The sequence below is a fragment of the Myotis lucifugus genome, unplaced genomic scaffold (assembly GCF_000147115.1).
Source record: "Myotis lucifugus unplaced genomic scaffold, Myoluc2.0 scaffold_337, whole genome shotgun sequence".
In the NCBI taxonomy this organism is placed as follows: domain Eukaryota; kingdom Metazoa; phylum Chordata; class Mammalia; order Chiroptera; family Vespertilionidae; genus Myotis; species Myotis lucifugus.
Window position 1 is genome coordinate 260,436 of NW_005871385.1, and position 19,207 is coordinate 279,642.

At 41.0% G+C, this 19,207-nt stretch overlaps 1 protein-coding gene across 4 annotated transcripts in view; it reads right to left on the reverse strand.

Moving 5' to 3' along the window:
• DOCK8 (dedicator of cytokinesis 8) overlaps window positions 1-19,207 on the reverse strand; it is a 146,553-nt gene that overhangs the window by 22,359 nt on the left and 104,987 nt on the right. For all 4 annotated transcript variants that reach the window (XM_023764567.1, XM_023764565.1, XM_023764566.1 and 1 more), the window contains 11 exons: window positions 18,951-19,120; window positions 15,063-15,208; window positions 13,098-13,280; window positions 12,621-12,750; window positions 11,549-11,636; window positions 7,438-7,534; window positions 6,038-6,172; window positions 4,952-5,104; window positions 3,756-3,914; window positions 2,752-2,852; window positions 1,227-1,419 (listed from right to left, as the gene is read on the reverse strand). In XM_023764567.1, the coding sequence (XP_023620335.1) occupies window positions 1,227-1,419; window positions 2,752-2,852; window positions 3,756-3,914; window positions 4,952-5,104; window positions 6,038-6,172; window positions 7,438-7,534; window positions 11,549-11,636; window positions 12,621-12,750; window positions 13,098-13,280; window positions 15,063-15,208; window positions 18,951-19,120 (1,555 nt within the window). The remainder of the gene's footprint in view (window positions 1-1,226; window positions 1,420-2,751; window positions 2,853-3,755; window positions 3,915-4,951; window positions 5,105-6,037; window positions 6,173-7,437; window positions 7,535-11,548; window positions 11,637-12,620; window positions 12,751-13,097; window positions 13,281-15,062; window positions 15,209-18,950; window positions 19,121-19,207) is intronic.

Sequence of the window (19,207 nt, forward strand, 5' to 3'; positions counted from 1 at the left end):
AAAAAATAGAATATTTCTGTTATTGAAGACCATAAGAAAAGAGGAGTTACTAATATGAGGCAATACCCAGCTTAGCAGGTGGACAGTATTCTGGGAAACAGAAACTCCTGGCTCCACTAGCAACAGATTCAGTGAGTTATTTTCTCTGCCTGTGAAAGTACTCTCAACTGCCCCCTCTTTCTGGTTCACATGGCATCACAAAATTACGTTGGAAAACAATAATGAGAACAAAGCCTTTTATAAAACGAATCATGTAAGTTCAAACAAGAATAATGCAAACACTTGTAAATGACTTTGTGAGTCTGGCTTGCAAAGGGCTCAATTACTGTACTCGTTATATTGTTCATGGTTTTAGGGTTGGTCATTCCTACAGATTATGTTTCTTAAAAGAAAAGTACTCTTAACACTTTTGTTTCCTCTAAATACTGTGTTAAACCATTTAGCAAGAGCAGTCCCAGTGGCCTCTTAGCATCCTAGCCTGAACCAATTTTCAGCCTGGCAGACAAGCTCCCTTTTCTGACTATGGGCAATAGTCAGCCTATCATGAGAAAATATTAATTCAGCCCCCCTTTTCCCTTATGTCAGTTTGGTTCTTCCTTGATTTTTGGGTTAGGGAGTGGAATACTACAGAGTTGGGGAGTGTAATCCAAGGAATGGGCCATGAGGGAAATCGTTTCTACAATGTCTGGAAAATTCTCTCATGGTTGTCAGTATACCGTGCCAACTATGAGTCTCTGAGAAAGCGTTTAAATAAACTTAGAAAAAACGCTCTCTCAGTTTCTTTATCTGTCTGCCTGCTTCACTGGTTGGTGGGGAGGTCAAATGAAGTCACGGATGTGAAAGTGTTTGGTAATGTCTAAAGTGCCTCTGCACTTATTGTAATCAATAATTTAATAAACCAAACAAACCAAGATAGTACAGCAATGAGAAGAGGCAAATAGAATACACTAAAGCAGGTTTTTTAGCCTTGGCCCTATTGATATTTGGAGCAAGATACTTCTTTGTGGGGGGAGCTATCCTAAGCATTGTAGAACGTTTAGCAGCATCCCTGCCTTATACCTATTAGATGCTAGTAGCACCTTCCCTCCTCTCCCCAACGGTAATATCAAAAAATGTCTCCAGACATTGTCAAATGCCCTCTGGACTGGGGGGGAGGGCGGGGGGGGGGGAGATTGCCCCCAGTTGAGAAGCACTACCCTGCAGGAAAAGCTGAATGTGCCCCACACCTGAAAGCTGACACTGCCCACGGGCAGGTAGCTGTGGTCCTCTAGCATGCTCAGATATTCCGCCACCAAGGCAGCCGCGTGCACCAGGCACATGGCGGCCTCCGTGTAGCACTTCTTCTTGGAGTGTTTCTCTGCCATGTTCTGGAGCCAGGTCAGCCGCAGGTCGGGAGACGTCTGGTAACTCTTGGCAATTCTGAGGACAGAGTGAGAACGTTTCAAGGACAACTGGTTAATGACATTGTTTTTCTACTGTGTGTGGCCACTTTTTTTTTTCCCCCCAAGAAATTCCCCTCCCAGAGTTTACCTACACATTCAGAATATGAGAGAAAAGGCCAACATTTATCAGCCCAGCTGTTTTCACTCCATGTCTAAGGTGTTTTGGACCCCAAGGAACAGCATTTAATTAAAGCTTTATGGGAAAAAAGAGACCTGATAAAATGATATTTATGTTAATGGATCTCTAGCAGTTTCCTTCCTTTTCTTTCCTTTCTCTCAAAAAACAGAAGACAAAAGTACTACCATTATTTTTAAAAAATATATATTTTATTGATTTTCTACAGAGAGGAAGGAAGAGGGATAGAGAGCCAGAAACATCGATGAGAGAGAAACATCGATCAGCTGCCTCCTGTACACCCCCCACTGGGGATATGCCCACAACCAAGGTACATGCCCTTGACCGGAATCGAACCCAGGACCCTTCAGTCCCCAGGCCGATGCTCTATCCACAGAGCCAAACCGGTCAGGGCAGTACTACCATTCTTATTTCAACATAGAAGAATGATTTTGTCTTTGTAAGTAGTTTCTCCTGAGGCAGTACTGCGAAGCAAAATTTTAAGCTACAGAGTAAAATATGATTTTTTAAAATAAAACTGTACCTGTATGTCTGAATATAATAGTAAAAACACATAAGAAATAATTCATATAACAGTTGATAGTTCTTTTCTCTCACTCTATACTAAGTGGAAGATAGTGTTATAAAATGGGCATCTTACTTTAAATTAGGGAGATCTTCCTGATAACTTGTACATGAATCAACTCTCTCTGAATACTTAATTTCTACCAGTTTCTATAAACAGTTTTGGATGTATCATCCAAAACAGTGTGCCCACATGGCCTATGATAATAACATTAATAAGAATTCCACGTGACAAACCTTAGACCAGTGGTTCTCAACCTTCCTAATGCCGCGACCCTTTAATACAGTTTCTCATGTTGTGGTGACCCCCAACCATAAAATTATTTTCGTTGCTACTTCATAACTGCAATTTTGTTACTGTTATGAATCGTAATGTAAATATCTGATATGCAGGACGTATTTTCATTGTTACAAATTGAACATAATTAAAGCATAGTGATTAATCACAGAAACAATATGTAATTATATATTCAATATGTGTCTTCCGATGGTCTTCGGCGACCCCTGTGAAAGGGTCATTCAACCCCAAAGGGGTCGCGACCCACAGGTTGAGAACCGCTGCCTTAGACCCTCAAGTGACACCCTTTTGATTTCATCAGAGAAGGTTACCTGTACATGAGATCCATAAGCATCTCAGGATCTTCCTGAAATTCCCTCATTTTCACTGTGTCATATAGGATGCTATTCAGATTGCAGAGAAGTTCCTCAACCTGCAAAAAGGTGTAGAAAAAGTAATCTTTGCTTTGTAGCCCAGGGTAATGAGTTAGAATTGCACTGAAAGTGCAAGGGCAGCAGGAGCAGGCTTCTCTAGGAGAGGAGAGGTTGCCAGTGGAGGGGAGTCTAGACTGGATCCTCTGTGGCCTTCACCTTTGCAGGTGAAAAAGAATTTAGTGTGAACTAGTTCCAGTTATTTGCAACCTGAAGAGTCCTAAAGTATAATCCAGAACATCAGGGCTGTTTATACCAAGTAGGAGACAGCTTAGGACGTCAGCTTAGGTTCTACATTATATATCTCTATATCTCTATATCTCTATCTATCTATCTATCTATCTATCTATCTATAACATACAGCAACACTGCCATTAATCAGCATGCTTTATTCCAGAAACTTCCTTAGCAGAGGAAGACAGACTGAAACTTCCTTAGCAGAGGAAGACAGACTGGCAGCTGTGATCCTTAATGTTCATTACCCACAGTAAATGAGACTGAGGCTACCTGAGCACTTCATATATATATATACATACATATCCTATATAATAAAAGGTAAATTGTCCCCTCAACCGGGAGTTTGACCAGGAGTTCAACCAGGGTGTTGGGCCAGCCCCCGCCCCCTAATCGGCCCCCCTTAACCCCGATGGGCCGGGCTGGCTGAACCCCACCTGTGCACGAATTTGTGCACTGGGCCTCTAGTATGTATGTATGTGTGTGTGTGTGTGTGTGACATTTATATATTACATATATAAGTATATAATGTATAACTATATACTTTATATATAATATATTGCAGTGTATGTATATATGCATATACACACAGACATACACATATATATGAATTTATTATTATTGGCTGATCTCCAACTCATGCATTAGACAAGGCATGCTCTTCAGCCTACCTGCGTGGGGAAAAGAGTGGTCTGCATGGCTTTGTCCTCTTCTGCATAGGCCAAAATTGTCCTCAAGGATTTTCTCAGGTGCTCCTCGTTAAAGTCTTGTGCTTTGCCCACCAAAGACGCCAGAGACATGGTTACCTGCATCTTTACTCTTGCAAAGTTCTGCATCAGTTAAAAGAAAAGATGGAACAGTAAGAGGCACTCAGCTAGTAGATCATTGAAGGCAGTAGAGCCAGACACCAATAACTCTCATCATTGAAACTATCATCTCCTTTTCTCTCAATAAAATGTGAGGTATACTCCGCACAAGACTCATATTATTGTTTAAATGGCTTAATAGGATGTTGCTCTGACATTAAATTTTCATGGAGGCCTGAGCAGCCTCCCTGTTGCCAGGCTGGCAGGTTCCTGCAAAGTGGGTCACAGGATGTCTCCTTTCATGCCAAGATTCTTCTTCTTGGAACTTTATTTAAACTGCACAGAAGAACACAATCTCCAGGGCCAGGATTTCTGAGATTCTGAACTCTGGGTAGGCCGCCACTTTCTGTTTCTCCTTCCCTTCCAGGCCCATGGGGAAATATGACTATTCTAAAGGCCCCTGAGGAATGTTCTAATGGCTTTTAAACAGTTATGCCTAATGTAGTCTGAGGACCCTGCCTTTCTTCCATGGGCCAATTTATCTTTTAATATCACTTGAGCATGCTCATGAACATGACCACAAATGTAAATTCCAAAAGAACATATCAATATCTAGACCAGCTAAAGCAAAAGTTGACTCTTTTGCAATACAATAGCACCAAAGGCTGCTAAGCTTCAATGAAAACTCAGGTGTAGTTTCAAATTCTCTTCCACGGGTCATTATGGAACCAGTCAACCAGAATTTATAAATAAAACAACCTCTTCAGAATCTCTATTCTGCCTGTTGTATTCCCCCCAACCCCCACAGATGACAGCTTTGAATCTACATCTATTCATTCATTTTTTTATTGAAACACCCACGTAGAAAACACTGCATTCATCGGTCTTGATGTTCATTTTTGGATGCAAATTTAAACAAAGGCTGCTCTCCCTCTGCATAGTCAATTGTTTTCTTTGCATAGGAAGAAGTAAATTGCAATCCTGCAAACATTTCCTCAACCAATGTTTTGCACTGACTTTCTCTATTGATTCTGGGTCACCCAGCTGGTCTGAGCTCTTACACTGATGGCTCCAAAACTGAATCTCATGAGGAGGTAGAGGGTGGCACAGGCTTGGCTCCGGGTCACGTCCATGCTGCTGCTGCAGTGATGCAGCACTCGCTGACACAGGTCCGCACACTGCTCCACCTCCTCCTCAAACAGCAAGTCGCCGAACTAGGAGAGACACAGGGGCTATTAGGCACTTTCATATGCTTTCTGGACTGGATGCTTGTTGAAATATGCAAATATCTGCTTGGACAAGCAAAAAGCCCGGAAGAGTTCATGCATCGCTCCATAAAGATAATGAGCTACTTGAGTCAGAAGATGAAATGAAATGATGGAGTTGAGATTTAATTATGAACCGTACCACAAGGAATAGGGCTGCGTAATTAATTGCGTTGTTAGCCAGGCTGCATTCACTGGCAAAGTCACAACTCTGAAGGGATGATCCTGACTTACTGGGTTCCCTAAAAATTACCGGTGACTAAGAAAGAGAAAATGACCCTGCTAGGGAGAGCAGAGTTTCACTTTCTAAATGGAAAAGATCCCATGTGGAAGGCACCAACTGAGACTCGCAGTAAAGCCGGAGAACGCCAACTGCCTTAGACCATCGTAAGGAACATCTATAGTCTTCAGGCTGCGAGAAAGAGAAATTTATTTCTAAACTTTCTGTTATTTTTTAAAATTATTGTTTAAAGTATTACATGTGTCTTCTTTTTCCCCCAGTGACCTCTCCCTGGCTGAAACTTTCTGTTGTTTTATGGCATGACATTTTGAAAGGCTTACTGCTGGGTGTCACACACAGGACTTCAATCTCAGTCAGAGGCACTATTAAAGAAAAGGGGTGAAAGGCAACGTTGCTTAATGGACTTTTCCTCTGATGTCTCCAGTGAGTGGCCATTCCATATTTCTACAGTTCAGCCCACGTTTCAAGTTTGAGAGCCCGTTTTTTTCCTCGCCATGGTGCATCTGCTTTCTTCCTGGGGAGACTTAAGACCTTGACCGCAGCGTCACTTAAGACAGGACGCTGTGGGGTTTGTGCGTCTGACGCTAGACGAGAATCTTAACTCTTAATTAGGAGTAAGAAAACAAGCATTTTGCGTTTACCTTGGCAATGAGAGCACGGAGTGTTGCAAAGCAGTGAGTCAGGTAGGTGGTGCTCTGATCACAGCTCAGAGAATTCACCAGAACCCTTAGAACACCTCCCAGCAGGCTGTCTTTGCAGTCCAGAGCCGAGCTTGCCTGGGGGAACAGAACAGCATCACTGAATCCCTGAGTTGTGAACTGAGGGGTGAAGACACAAGTAGATGCTTCTGACAATCAGCACGGGGACCTGAAGTTCCGTTCCTCTTGATCTAAGAGCTTATGGGTTTGGTAAAGCACCACACATATCATCTAAATAACTATCCCCAAACTCCCCGTTGATTTGGGGTTTATATCTGGGTTGTTAAACTAAGTTATAATCCCGGGCAATAGCTTTTGCAATGTTCTTTCTTTGTATACAAGGTACAGCCTTCTTTTGAGCTTCAAAACACAGTTGTGGGCTTCCCAGTACAATAGGGGCTGAAGGAACTTGTTTATCAGCTACAGTAAGATCAAAACCACCAAAGATAATGACAAGTTTCAGCTTTCTTTGAAAATTGCAAATACATTGTGAGGACTGGCGTTAAGTATATAGCACTCAAAGTTGTGTTATGTAAGGATATAATCAATGTGATGCCAAGCACTTAAGTTATCAAAGATGCCATATACTTTTTATTTTTGTACAATGATTGCCTTGATTTTGGACAACTTAAGAGTTGGATATTTAAAGTGCCACTGTATTTCAACAAGTTTTCTTCTTCTGGCCTCCAAAAGGCAATACTAGTTCTACTCTAATGACTTCTCACTGGAAACATGTCAGGACTCATTTTTCAGGTTAACTAAAAACCCACTGTCACCTAGATGTCTTGGTAATTTGGGGAAACATTCACTTAGAAGATGAAGTGAGTGTGATGAATTGTATTACTGTTCACAGTGATGCTACACTTTTCTACAGCAGAAACGGCAAGTTTATGGCACAAATAAATTACTTTCCAATTTGTATGCAAAACAGACACACTCTTTTTTACATCTAACCCAGTCATAATCTTAGCTCCTCTACCAGATATCAATAACTCAAGTGGACCCACCAAAAAACACCCCTAGCTACCATCCTTATTCTGGATACTGGATGATAAGCCCAGCATTCACATTATAAATTTGATACATTCCGGCAGATTTAACTACAAGGGTCAGCTTATAAAGCATCTAACTCCTCCAGGTGAATAGCAAGTTCAAAGAAGCCTGAAGAATTTTCATTATCTCTGGAATTTGTAAGTCGGACACTATTGTAAACTGCCTAACTTCATTTTTTCAAAAAAGGCATTTAGGGATCATGTTTATTTCTCTTACAGGTTTCTATAAAGAATTCTTTATTAAATTTCAGTATGTTCATGCTGAATAGAGCAAGTGTTTGTTGTCCTCACCTGGATAATGTTTTCCTGCATGTCCAGGATGATTAAATTTGCTTCTGTCGCTAGATTGCCACTGATCAAGGCTTCTTGATCTAACTCTGCCTTTGTTCTAAGAAATAAAAAAGAGGTCAAATTCGAGCACATGTCAAACCTGGCTGTATCGCAGCGATAGCAATCTATGCAACAAGGCATAAAGACATCTTCTGAAGAGTCGGATTGGAGTGAATACAGAGCAACGGCAACACGGGTAACGAAGGAGTGCAGGATGCCTTTTGTGGTTGGTGTCTGGTTAAAAAGGTTTTCTAGGTGGAGTCTCCAGGCCATCCTCATCCCCATTATTATAAGTAATGATGGCAATTACAGAAATAACAAGATGGGTAGAAAGGCAATTATTGGTTGCTACTAGCAATGAGGCTAGCCAATCAGACTGCTGCATAAGGCCTTGGGGGCCATTCCTACATTTCATGCAGAATAACCATCTCCAGATCTGAGCCAAGGGCAGCCTCTGCAAGGAACTGGAGGGAGGGAGGAGACTGGGTGTGATGTGAATTTGGCAACGATGCTGCTGGATTAGGAAAGGGGTCAGGGAAGAGGCTGTCTCTTGACCTCCCTGAGACTGCCTTGGGGTTGCATAGTCAAGTGCGGGCCTTTTGTCCTTTTCCAATGGGAAGCAGGATTGGATTCCTGTGGGGCGGGCCATCTAACATCCTCCCAGATGTTCGTTACTGGTTATTACCCACTAGGGCAGTGGTTCTCAACCTTGGCTGCACATTAGAATCACCTGGGAACCTTTTTTTAAAATCCTGATTTCTGGGCCTCATCTCGGAGGATTTTAAAAAGATTCCCAGGTGATTCTAATGTGCAGCCAAGGTTGAGAACCACTGCACTAGGGAATGGGAAATTGCCTGGTGCTCCTTCTCTACTAGGTTTCATTTAAAGGACTCTGAGCATTGTACACATTAGTTCATCCATTTTCATAAAATCCAAGTGAAGCTGGGAAAGGAGATTTTGCCTCATCTAAATTTAGTTGCCAGGAAAGGGAAGTGTAAAGAATGGATTTTCCCAAGGTGTCCCAGGGGCCAAAATATTAGCACAGGGGTGGGGGGCGGGGAGGCGGGTCATGATGTGAGCCCAAAAGTCTTGCCCTGGATCCCCAGCTGCTCATGAGTCCCCGTCACTCAATAGGGGCAGCGCCGTTGTTCACATGCCACCAGGCCTCAGAATAAATATTTTCCTTGTTTTTCACATTTAGGAGAGGCTCTTTGGTCCCAAGCTGCCCTATGTTGTTTTGTTTTTCTCATTCTCTGAGTGACAATATTTGTGTAAAATAAGTGAAATAGAAACACCACTTTTTACAAATTTACTCATAGGTTTAGATTTAGAGCAATGCTATCCAACAGAAACATAACGGGGACCACATATGTCATTTTCTACTTTGCAGTAGCCACACACACACAAAAGCAAAGTGAAATAGGTGAAATTAATTATATTTTGTTTAACTCAATATATCAAATAATATTGTCAATGTATAATCACTAGAAATATTACTGATGAGATAGTTTACATCTTTTTGTACTGTCTTCAAAATCTAATATCAAGTTTACTAATGAGATATTTTAAATTATTTTACTTGTACCGAATCTTCAAAATCTGGTACTTTCCCCTTACACTACTACTGTGGCTACTATATTGGACCTGCAGGTCTAGAGTATCCTAGTCCCTCTTCCCCAATTTTTTATTGTGGTAAAATACACATAACATAAAATTTATCATCTTAACCATTTTTAAGTGTACTGTTCGGTGGTATTAAATACATTCATATTGCTATGCAACCATCACCACCAAAAATCTGTTTTTTTTAAGCCTATTAACTATTCCTTTAAAATGGTGTTTCTCAAATTTGACTGCACAAGGGAATCACCTGGGAGTTTTACCAAATACTTATTTCTGGGCACCACCACTGTAGATTCCGAATTAATTGGTCGTGAGTACATCTGGGCACTGGAAGCTTGAAAAGCTCCCTGGTGGTTCCAACATACAGCCCTGGCTGAAAATCACTGCTCTAGAAGGAACAGAGCCAAATAACTGAAAAGTGATCTGAAAGAAAATGGTGCGAGACACCACTATTCATAATTACAAAAAGTTTTCCAAAAAAGTTTTCTAAATCGAGCTGCTCAATTTTACTACGGTTTCTTAAAAGAAAAGAAAAAAAGATACCACCCCAATCTGCAGAGGTGAGTCGTTCGCTCTGACAGTGAGCAAGCAGCCCACCAGGGAGCTCAGGGCTGAGAACCGACCTAGAGAAAATTGGAGGGCCCTGCACGGGAAGGCTCCGTATGGTGTTGTTTCTGCAAGCAAAAGGGAAAGTTTCCCAAAACATCGATTTACACAGCCCAAGCAAAACATGCCTCAGTAAGCTCTTCTTTTAATTGCATACAGTGGATGTCTTAACCACCTGTGCAGTCTGTATTGCATGCATGTTTAAAAAACTATTTTTTGGTTTGTTCATTGCCTGAGCTAGAACTTATGGACTCTCAGAACCAAATATCTTATAAACCAGTTCAGGGGACACAGAGCAAGAATAAAAATCCTAGAACAAATAGATGTTATTAATAAGACCAAATAACAGGGCTTTCCAAGTAACATCTATAATAAAAGTGTGTTCAATGTTTTAAAATAAATTAGGTCCCCAAAAGTCCTATAAGTGGACCAGAATGATGCATTCTTGTGGCAACAATAAAGCTAGTAACTTATATTTTTGCTTACAAAATAACCTTGCTACTCAAGTCTGCCCCACCCTCCACTCCCTTATGTTGGGGGCTTCACACATCATGGGGTTACCCTTCCTTGGCCTTGTCAAGTGAGGGGTGTCTTTAGCTGTGCAATGTTTTGCTGAGTGAACCCTGGGATTCATTGGGCTACCTGCTGCTAAGAGGAATAGCAGACATGTGCTATATATTCAACATACAGTGGGGCCTTGACTTATGAGTTTAATTCGTTCCGTGACGGAGCTCGTATCTCGAAAAACTCGTTAGTAGGGACACTCGTAAGTCAAGGCCACACTGTATTTACTTTAATGGTCCTCATATATCCAGATGATTGCAGATATATATATATATATATATATATATATATATATATATTGCGACCAAGGAAGGATGTCTCTTCTTTCATTACTTTGTATTTTTTTTCGATAATATACACCATAATACATCCATTGTAGGAAATACAGCAAAGCATAAAGAAGAAAACATAAATTATTTCTAAAAGAAAATCACCCAAAGAAAACCACTGTTAATATTTTGATAAATTTCCCCCCCTCAGATGTGTCTCATGTGGTTGAATATTGACTCATGAACCAAGAGGTCACTGGTTTGATTCCTGGTCAGAGCACATGCCCAGGTTGCGGGCTCGATCCCCAGAAGGGGGCATGCAGGAGGCAGCCAATTGATGATGTTTCTCTCTCATCAATGTTTCTATCTCTCTATCCCTATCCCTTCCTCTCTCTCTAAAAATCAATAAAAACAATTAAAAGAAAAGATGATAAATTTTTTTCCAATATTTCAAAAATGTATTTACTACATGTAATTAGAGATTTAAGATTCTACTCTAAAATCAAGTGTCTATCCTTCTTTTGTTTACTGAACTATATCATAAGCATTTCCTGTGTCATTAAAATGATTTCAAAACATTTTAATGCCAACCTAATATTTCCCTATTCTTGAGCATTTAGAGTGTTTCTCATTAAAAAATAAATTTATGTAATGCTGATATAAATATCCCTGAATAGACATTTTTGTGTACATTTCTGGAGAGGAAATATAAATTGAAATTATGTGGTCTTGGGTACCCTGTGCTATCCCCATCAGCAGCTGTTGTTAAGCTATCTGAGATTGCTAAATAGTTGTTTTCTTTAAATGCTTATCAATGTGATAAATGTTTAAGAGCTGGAAATCATAACTCCTTATACCTTTGATTATACCGAGTCCCTGGATGAACTGAATTTACACAGATCATAATGATTTATTTTCTTACCCTTGGAAGGATGTAGTAATACAAGTAGCCTGGGAAAAACAGTTTGGAACTTTAGGTAAAAGTAGCACAAAGTTGCTGAGTGACTCACTTATCTAGCTTCTCATTAGCTTGCCGCCAATTTGTCTGCTCCTTCTTCCATCTCAAATTTTCATTTAGGCATGAAAATCGGTCATTCCCTAGGAGTTAAGAAATGCATGATAGGAATGTGATTAGCCCGAAACCCTCCAAGATAACCAGAAGTTCTGTAACAAGGTCAACTAAGAGGACTCAGCGCCGCTTCTCGGTTAGAGTCCATGCTGAATGCTGGTAGGAGACAAAGGCCATGTTCATGTCTGGGCTGGCTTGCTCTTTGATTGACAAGCTAGAGCTATAGTAGAACCCCTGCCTTTCTGGAGTGTCGGTGAGCATGTTTCCAGGAACGCAGGTTTCCAGTGAAACTCTAGGTCTTCTCACTAAGTTACTGAAAGGACAGGATGGGTGTCAAATGAAGGTAACCAATCACACATGTAAATGCTGAGCTCCCTTCAAGTTCCTGACCACTGTGTCCCGTTGCATTGTCGCATCGGGTGAGCTGTTGCTCTGTTTTACTTTGAGCTCAGTAAAGCAGACGGAGGCTACCGGAGCACTTCACTCTAGTCTACAGCGATGAGCTCAGCCACTCTGAGATCATTCCTGGTATTGTGGGGTCTCTGGAGGACTAGGACACTCGGAGGCCCCTGAGAGGATTTGTTCCATTCTAACAGTGGCCTGAGTGACTTGGCCAGATGATCTTGAAACCAGAACTACCCCGTGTATTGACCACGCTCCGAGGAGACAAGTCAAACATCCCGTGGAGAGGCTTCAGCCTTGAGAGAGACACCATTTGTCTCATACGATGACTCACATTCTTGAAGGTGATCTTTTACCACAGACACGTTTTAGACTGAAGATGCCATTTGGGGACATTTTTGGGGTTCCTGTGATCGCAGGAAAGCAACGTTCCCTCGAGAGACACAGGGCTGACATGACACACATCAGGCACAGAATCCCAGAACCTGCTTGTCTTTACTATCATAGTGTCTTACTAAAGTGATGGTGTCTACTCATGGAGGGAGGGCATTCCTCCCATAAAGGGTGCAGAAGTCTCTGACAGAAAACAGGGAAGGGCGGATCCAACACACCTGGGACCCGGCGCCGCATCATCTCCCCTCTGGCCCCTTCTCCGCGGAGCAAAGCCTCTTCCAGCCTGGCCTTGACATCCCTCGACTTCTGCAGGACTTGGGTACTGACTTTGTCAGAACTCGGCTTTCCCTGGACAGGACAGAGGAAGAAGGACGTTTCGTTTGGTGAGATCTCTGTCTACGGGGACACTCTTCACAACAGAACACTCCGAGGTGAGGTCGGCCAGTACGGACATGTGCTCTACAGAGACACTGTTCTGGGGGATCCCATGGCTGAAAGCCTTGTTAACAGGAATGGAGTTCTCTCTGCAGAAGGCAAGGGCCCTTTCCCTGAGGAATTACCATATCCAGATAGGTGTTGCATATGCAAATAGGTTATGGATTTTAATACAGAAATAAGAAAAAGGGAACAGTGACAAGACAGGATGGACCTTGAGAGATGAGAACTAGTTTAAAACGGAGCGACCCCACACCTACCTTGTACTCAAAACACGAGACACAGATGAAAAGGAGATCTAAAATCCTGCTGAGCTGCATGGAGGGCAGGTCAGCAATCCACTTCCTAATGAGGCTCTGGTCTGCATTTTTCATGATCCAGAGGAAGCAGATCATGAGGTTTCGGGTTGTGTCGGCATTCAGCATGTTGTACTGCTTGTAGGGCTGGAAGCAGGCAGATGGGGAGACAAATGCAGAGGAAGAAGTTAAGCAGCAGAAACACTGAAAGTCTTAAGGGACATTAATCTCTTAGAACACAGTAACTGTACTTCTAACTTGTCTGGGGTCTGTCTCCAGGAACTCGGCCTTTCACGGCCAGGTTCATCGGCCAACAGGCTCACCTGGGGCTGTATCTGAGCCAGGCTTTTAGCCACATAATTTTGGGCACTCTCTGTCTCAGGAGCATTGTGGTCTGGTGGTCTGCCCTGGACCTTGACCACCCCCCACCCCGCCCCCGCCAATCTCAGTGATACCCATGCTAAGATATCCAAGTATTTCTCCTTCAATCTGGACACTAGGCAACTTATAGCAGTCTTATAGCAGAGAACTAAAGCATAATATGCTCAACCAATTAATCAAATCCATGTGACTTTAACCACAATTGATGTTTTTCTGGGTATGGGTGTGGGAACTCAGGCTACTTGCTTGAGTATACGGGCCATAAGAGTTCATTTTAGAGTGCTGAGCATACTTTCTGTTACTCATCAGATCAACAGAGAGAACAATATGTGGCTGCACCCTTGGTTCATGTGATGTAGCTAATATCCAATGGACTGTAGTGAATTTGCAATGAGCTATTTGTAAGTACCGGAAGGAAATGTTGTTGGTTTTGGATGGGAATGATAGGGTTTATGAAGTTACTTAGTTTTTCTGAGTACAGTGAAAAGAAGACATGAAGTCTTTAGATATAACCTCACAGGGAATAACTTCTAATAGATGAGCTTTGGGCATTTGAACTTTTGCCCTTAGATCAAATAACAATGTAAAAGGCATACACCACCTCAAGCATCTCACTTTGCTAAGATGGCTATTAGAAAGGTGGAGGAGGTCATAAAACACAATATTTATCAAACTGTAGGATGAGTAATGTCAACTCTCAAATGTCTATTCTCTTTCTTATCTCCGTCCTCCAAACCTCATGGAGGTTTACTGGGGATGGGGGTGAGGGTGGGGAGGGGAAATGTGAGATTAAAAATACTGGAGGGATGAGAAGAAAGTCATCTAGCATGGATGAGTTAGGTCTCAATACTGCCTTTCCAGGAGAGAACCTAGTTGAGTCCTTTACAGATACACTCTACTCTGAAATGAAATGCTCAGTTCCATTAGCAGGATGATAGAGAATCGACTTGACATACGGGCATTCAGAGCTCATCAAGAAACAGAGAGAGATCACACCTCCATGAGTCAGAGGTTTTATTCCAGGGAGAGCCCCTCTTTAGACCCAAGTCTGTGCATAGGGACTGAGCCAGATAACTGCTTAGGCTCTCCAGGGACCTAGAAAAGCTGAAGTCTTTTGCTTAATAAGCACTCTATCAAGCGACCTCCAATCTTTTTTCAGAGGCAGACACAGTATGAATAATAAATATATAGAATAAACATAGCTCAAGCCTCCCACTGAGAGAGCCTTGGTTTGATCCTCTGCAATAATCTCAGGTTTCCCAAGTTTCATCTCTTTCCTGGTTTTCTGAGCCTTGATCTTGGTACCATGGAGACGGTCTGAACTGGACTTGTGATTCTCTTGCTGCGTCTGACTGTGTGTAGCCTCATCTGCACCATTTCCCTCCACAGCTGCCAGCCTCACAGTGACTCGTTCCAGCATCGAGCAAAGAGGCAGAAATCTCACTGCCTACTCTATGGAGGGTTCTGGTAGGTGAATATAAGAATGAACCCATCAGAAGATGGGAAAAGACTCAAAACAAAAACAAACTAGAGAAATGTGCAACATACCAAGGAAGACAGCATGGGTCCATTTGTCTTCAAATTAAAGTGATTCCCAGCTATGGCCAGGGCCACATTCTGGTTAATTCCACTGGTCCCATCTTGTTCTTCATCCGAACCACTGGCGCGGTTTTTTCCACTACGGGCATCTGCAGCTGCAAGTCAAACATTATTGGTCTTATCAATGCAATTGTGCTCCTGGGTATTTACCCAAAGGAGTTGAAAACATGTCCACATCAAAACCTGCATGTAGGTGTTTTAGCAGCTTCATTAATAATTACCCAAACCTGAAAGCAGCCAAGATGTCCTTCAGTAGGTGAATGGATGAAAAAACTGGTACATCCATACAATGGAAAATTATTCAATGCTAAAAAGAAATGAGCTAGCAAGCCATGAAAATATATGAAGGAACCTTAAATGCATATTGTTAAGGGAATGAAGCTGATTTATAAAGGCTACATGCTATATGATTCTAACTATATGACATTCTGAAAAAGGCAAAACTACAGAGACAGTAAAAAGTTCAATGGTTGTCAGGGACTGGGAGAAGGGAGGGATGAACAGGCAGAGTACAGAGGAGTTTTAGGGCAGAGAAACTACTTATAATACTACAGTGATGAATACATATTACACATTTATCCAAACCCTTAGAATGTGCAACACCAAGAGGGAACCCCAATGTGAACTATGAACTTTAGGTGATAATGATGTGTTGATGTAGTTCACCAATTGTAAGATATGTACCATTCTAGTGGGGGATGATGCTAATGGGGAGGCTATGTATGTGTTGGGGCAGAAGGTATATGGGAAATCTCTATGCCCTTCTCTCAACTGTGCTGTAAACTGAAAACTGCTCTAATAATTCATCTTAAAAAAATCTTTGGTACAATAGCTAGATTTGGAAACAGCCTAAGTGCCCATTAGTAGATGAGTGGATTAAAAACTGTGGTACATCTACACAATGGAATACTACACTGCTATAAAAAAGAAAGAACTTTTACCATTCGCAACAGCATAGATGGAACTGGAGAGCATTATGCTAAGCGAAATAAGCCAGTCAGAGAAAGATAAATATCACATGATCTCACTCATTTGTAGAATACAATGAACAACAGAAACTGATGAACAAAAATAGATCCAGAGACACAGAAGCATTGAACAGACTGTCAAACCTCAGAGGGAAGGCAGGGGAGGGTAAGAGGGGGGTTACTTGTATGCATCCATATAAGCATAACCAATGGACACAGATAGTGGGGGGGGGGGTGAGGGCATGTGCTGGGGGGTGGGAGTGGCTGGGGAGAGGTCAATGGGGGAAAAAAGGAGGTGTATGTAATATTTTTAAACAATAAATGTAATATTTTAAACAATAAAGGATTTAAATTTAAAAAAAGAAACCCAAAACACTAATTAAAAAAATATCTTTGGTAATGTCAAGTCAAAGATGGTGATGATTTCTTATGTCCTAAACCCAATATCCAATGTGTACCTGATCCTTATCAGTCACTAAGGTCATCACAGTAATTTTAAACCTGATGGTTACATTATTTATCTGCTACTGTATATAGGGGAAAGCGGGGAGGCTTATAATAAAAGAGACAGAACATCCAGTTCAAGATTATGCTAGAAATTAATTTTTCTAGTTGTTAAAATAAAAATTTTCAGAACTTTCATAACACTTTTCTATAACATTTAAAAATGTATTCATATATTTTAAATAATAACTAAATAGAAAGGAGCCTATAATTACAGAATTAGTTAATACCTTATAGAATAACAAGCTATTACCACAAATTCAGCAATACTTTATTTTTAAATGTTTTGAAATGAATGTTAATTTATTGTATCTATGTAATATAGACATATCTATATTTATACATAGGTCTAGATATAGGCAAGTAAAAAAAGGTTGGTTTTTAAAAATACTACCAATCACACATAAAGTATTTAGAAAATTCTTAGAAAAGTGTATTAAAACACTTGCACCTGATTGATCCATTAAAAACTCATTTTATTAGACCAGTCAATATTATCAGTAGTGGACCTTCAATTTTTTTAAAGTACAGTGAAAACAGTATTTTCATCTGCTAACATTCTGAAAAAAGGATGCAGTTTAAGAACTCAATTTTTAAAAATAATAATTCACTATTGTATTTTAAGGCAATTGGGTCTTTAAACAAATGGTAAAATGAATAGCACATGGAAATGATACAAGATCTGGTAATATAGGGATATTTGAGGATACATTTTTTCTCCCTCTAAATATGCACAGGGTCATAGCTATAAGACAAGGAAGGAAGGATCTAAACACTTGCTATACAAAATGTCCTCTCACTTCATCTATGATGTGGGCACCATTATAGTTTTACATCTGAGAAAAGGTTGAGGATCTCATCAAAGATCACATATAGTAATAAATGGGCTGCAGTTTGAATTCAGCTGTATCTCTTTCTAAAGACTATATTCTTATTAGTTTATCAATTTAAAGATTACATATACAATAGATACTATACCATATTAATAATAGAATACTTTTTATTGTTTTCCCACTTGTCAGCTCATTATGACCATAAAGTTCAATGCATATGTAAAGAAATAGTCAAGACACAAAAGATTCAAAAGCGAATTGCTAAAAAGTTTTGATCCCAAATAACTTATTTGGAAAATTCTAATCAACAAGGAATCTCTGGAGAATGTGTGATAAAGTGGTTCCCTGCTTTGGAAACAAACCAATCATGGGTCTTCAAATGGAACTTTCTAGAAACTTTCACACAAAATTCTAGAAATGGTCTGCAAGACACCTGCCCTGCTCTGAGCCACATCTTCAAATTTTGAAGATGACTCTGTTCTCTATCTGCCCTCCAGTCAGGCACACCCAGAGGAAGCTCTACGTCCTCCTGCCGCCCACTCACCCTGTGTGCCAAGCTTGCTTCTGTAATTTCCTTGCCCGTTATTTTTTTGCTCATTTTCTGAGCTAAATAATTATCACCATAATGATCTTAGAAATAATTAAATCACACACGACACTTTGCATTTAGAGGAAGCAAGAACTTTGGTGGTTCTAAGATTCCAAGGATGATTGCCCACAAGAATGCTGGGCTGATGTAAGCATTCCTCAGACCCCAGGATCCTTCATCAGTCAAGAGAGCAGCATGGTCATTTCCAAGAACTTCCCTTCAGTTTGGGGAAAAGCAAGCACCACTCTGAAGTGATCAGAAATGAGTGTGTGTGTGTGTGTGTGTGTGTGTGTGTGTGTGTGTGTGTTGTGGGGAGGGTAGGCAATGGGATTGCTTTTCTCAGGTATAGGGTAGTTTTGTTCACCTACATTCCAAATCCACACTGTAATATGCTCCAACCTTTGAGATAATTTATCCTTTCCCCCCTTCCTATGTGTGAGAGATACTGACGTCTGACCTCAGAATCAACTTCTTAGTGCCAAAGGCAAAATTCCTCCCCCATGGCAGACTTTCCTAATCCTGAAAGACACCAGGATATTTTTTTGCATGTAACAATTGTTTAGGTTCATTTGAGGCTGCTTCTTTTCTCAGAAGGTAAGGAACACCTTTATTTCAAGGCATTAGAGCAGGAATCTCCAAAGTTGGGTGATCTTGTTATTATCTCGTCCTTTGTGGTGTATGGTCTATAAAGGTTATTATACACCATCAGACCAATGAATGAATGAATGAACAAATAAATAATCTTTAAATAAAAACATAGACAGGGTTATGTACCTTAAGAAAATAAAACTTATTGGGGCCTTAAAAAGGTCTGGAGAGCACGGTGTGGAGACCTGTTCCCTTAAGCATATCCGCCCTGGAGCCAATGACAGAAACCTCATTCTAGTGGAGCACTGGGCAGGGTCCCCGTCAATCCAGAGGAGGAAACAGAAGGAATTGTTACCTGTAAAGTCGTAGAGCTGCGGCAAAGCATCCAAGATGATGCCAACCAAAGGCAAGTAAAGGGCAGCGACTTTGACCTTCACTTCCGGTTTGACACAGCGCGGGTCAAGGTCGTGAGAACTTAACAGGCTGTGAATGGCGCTGACAGCTTTCCTTTGCACTTTGCTGATCCTGTTGGCACAACACAGAAGGCTAGAGGTTATGATGAAGGGAGATGGACCAAAATGCTCTTAAACAATAAGGAGTGACCAGCATGTT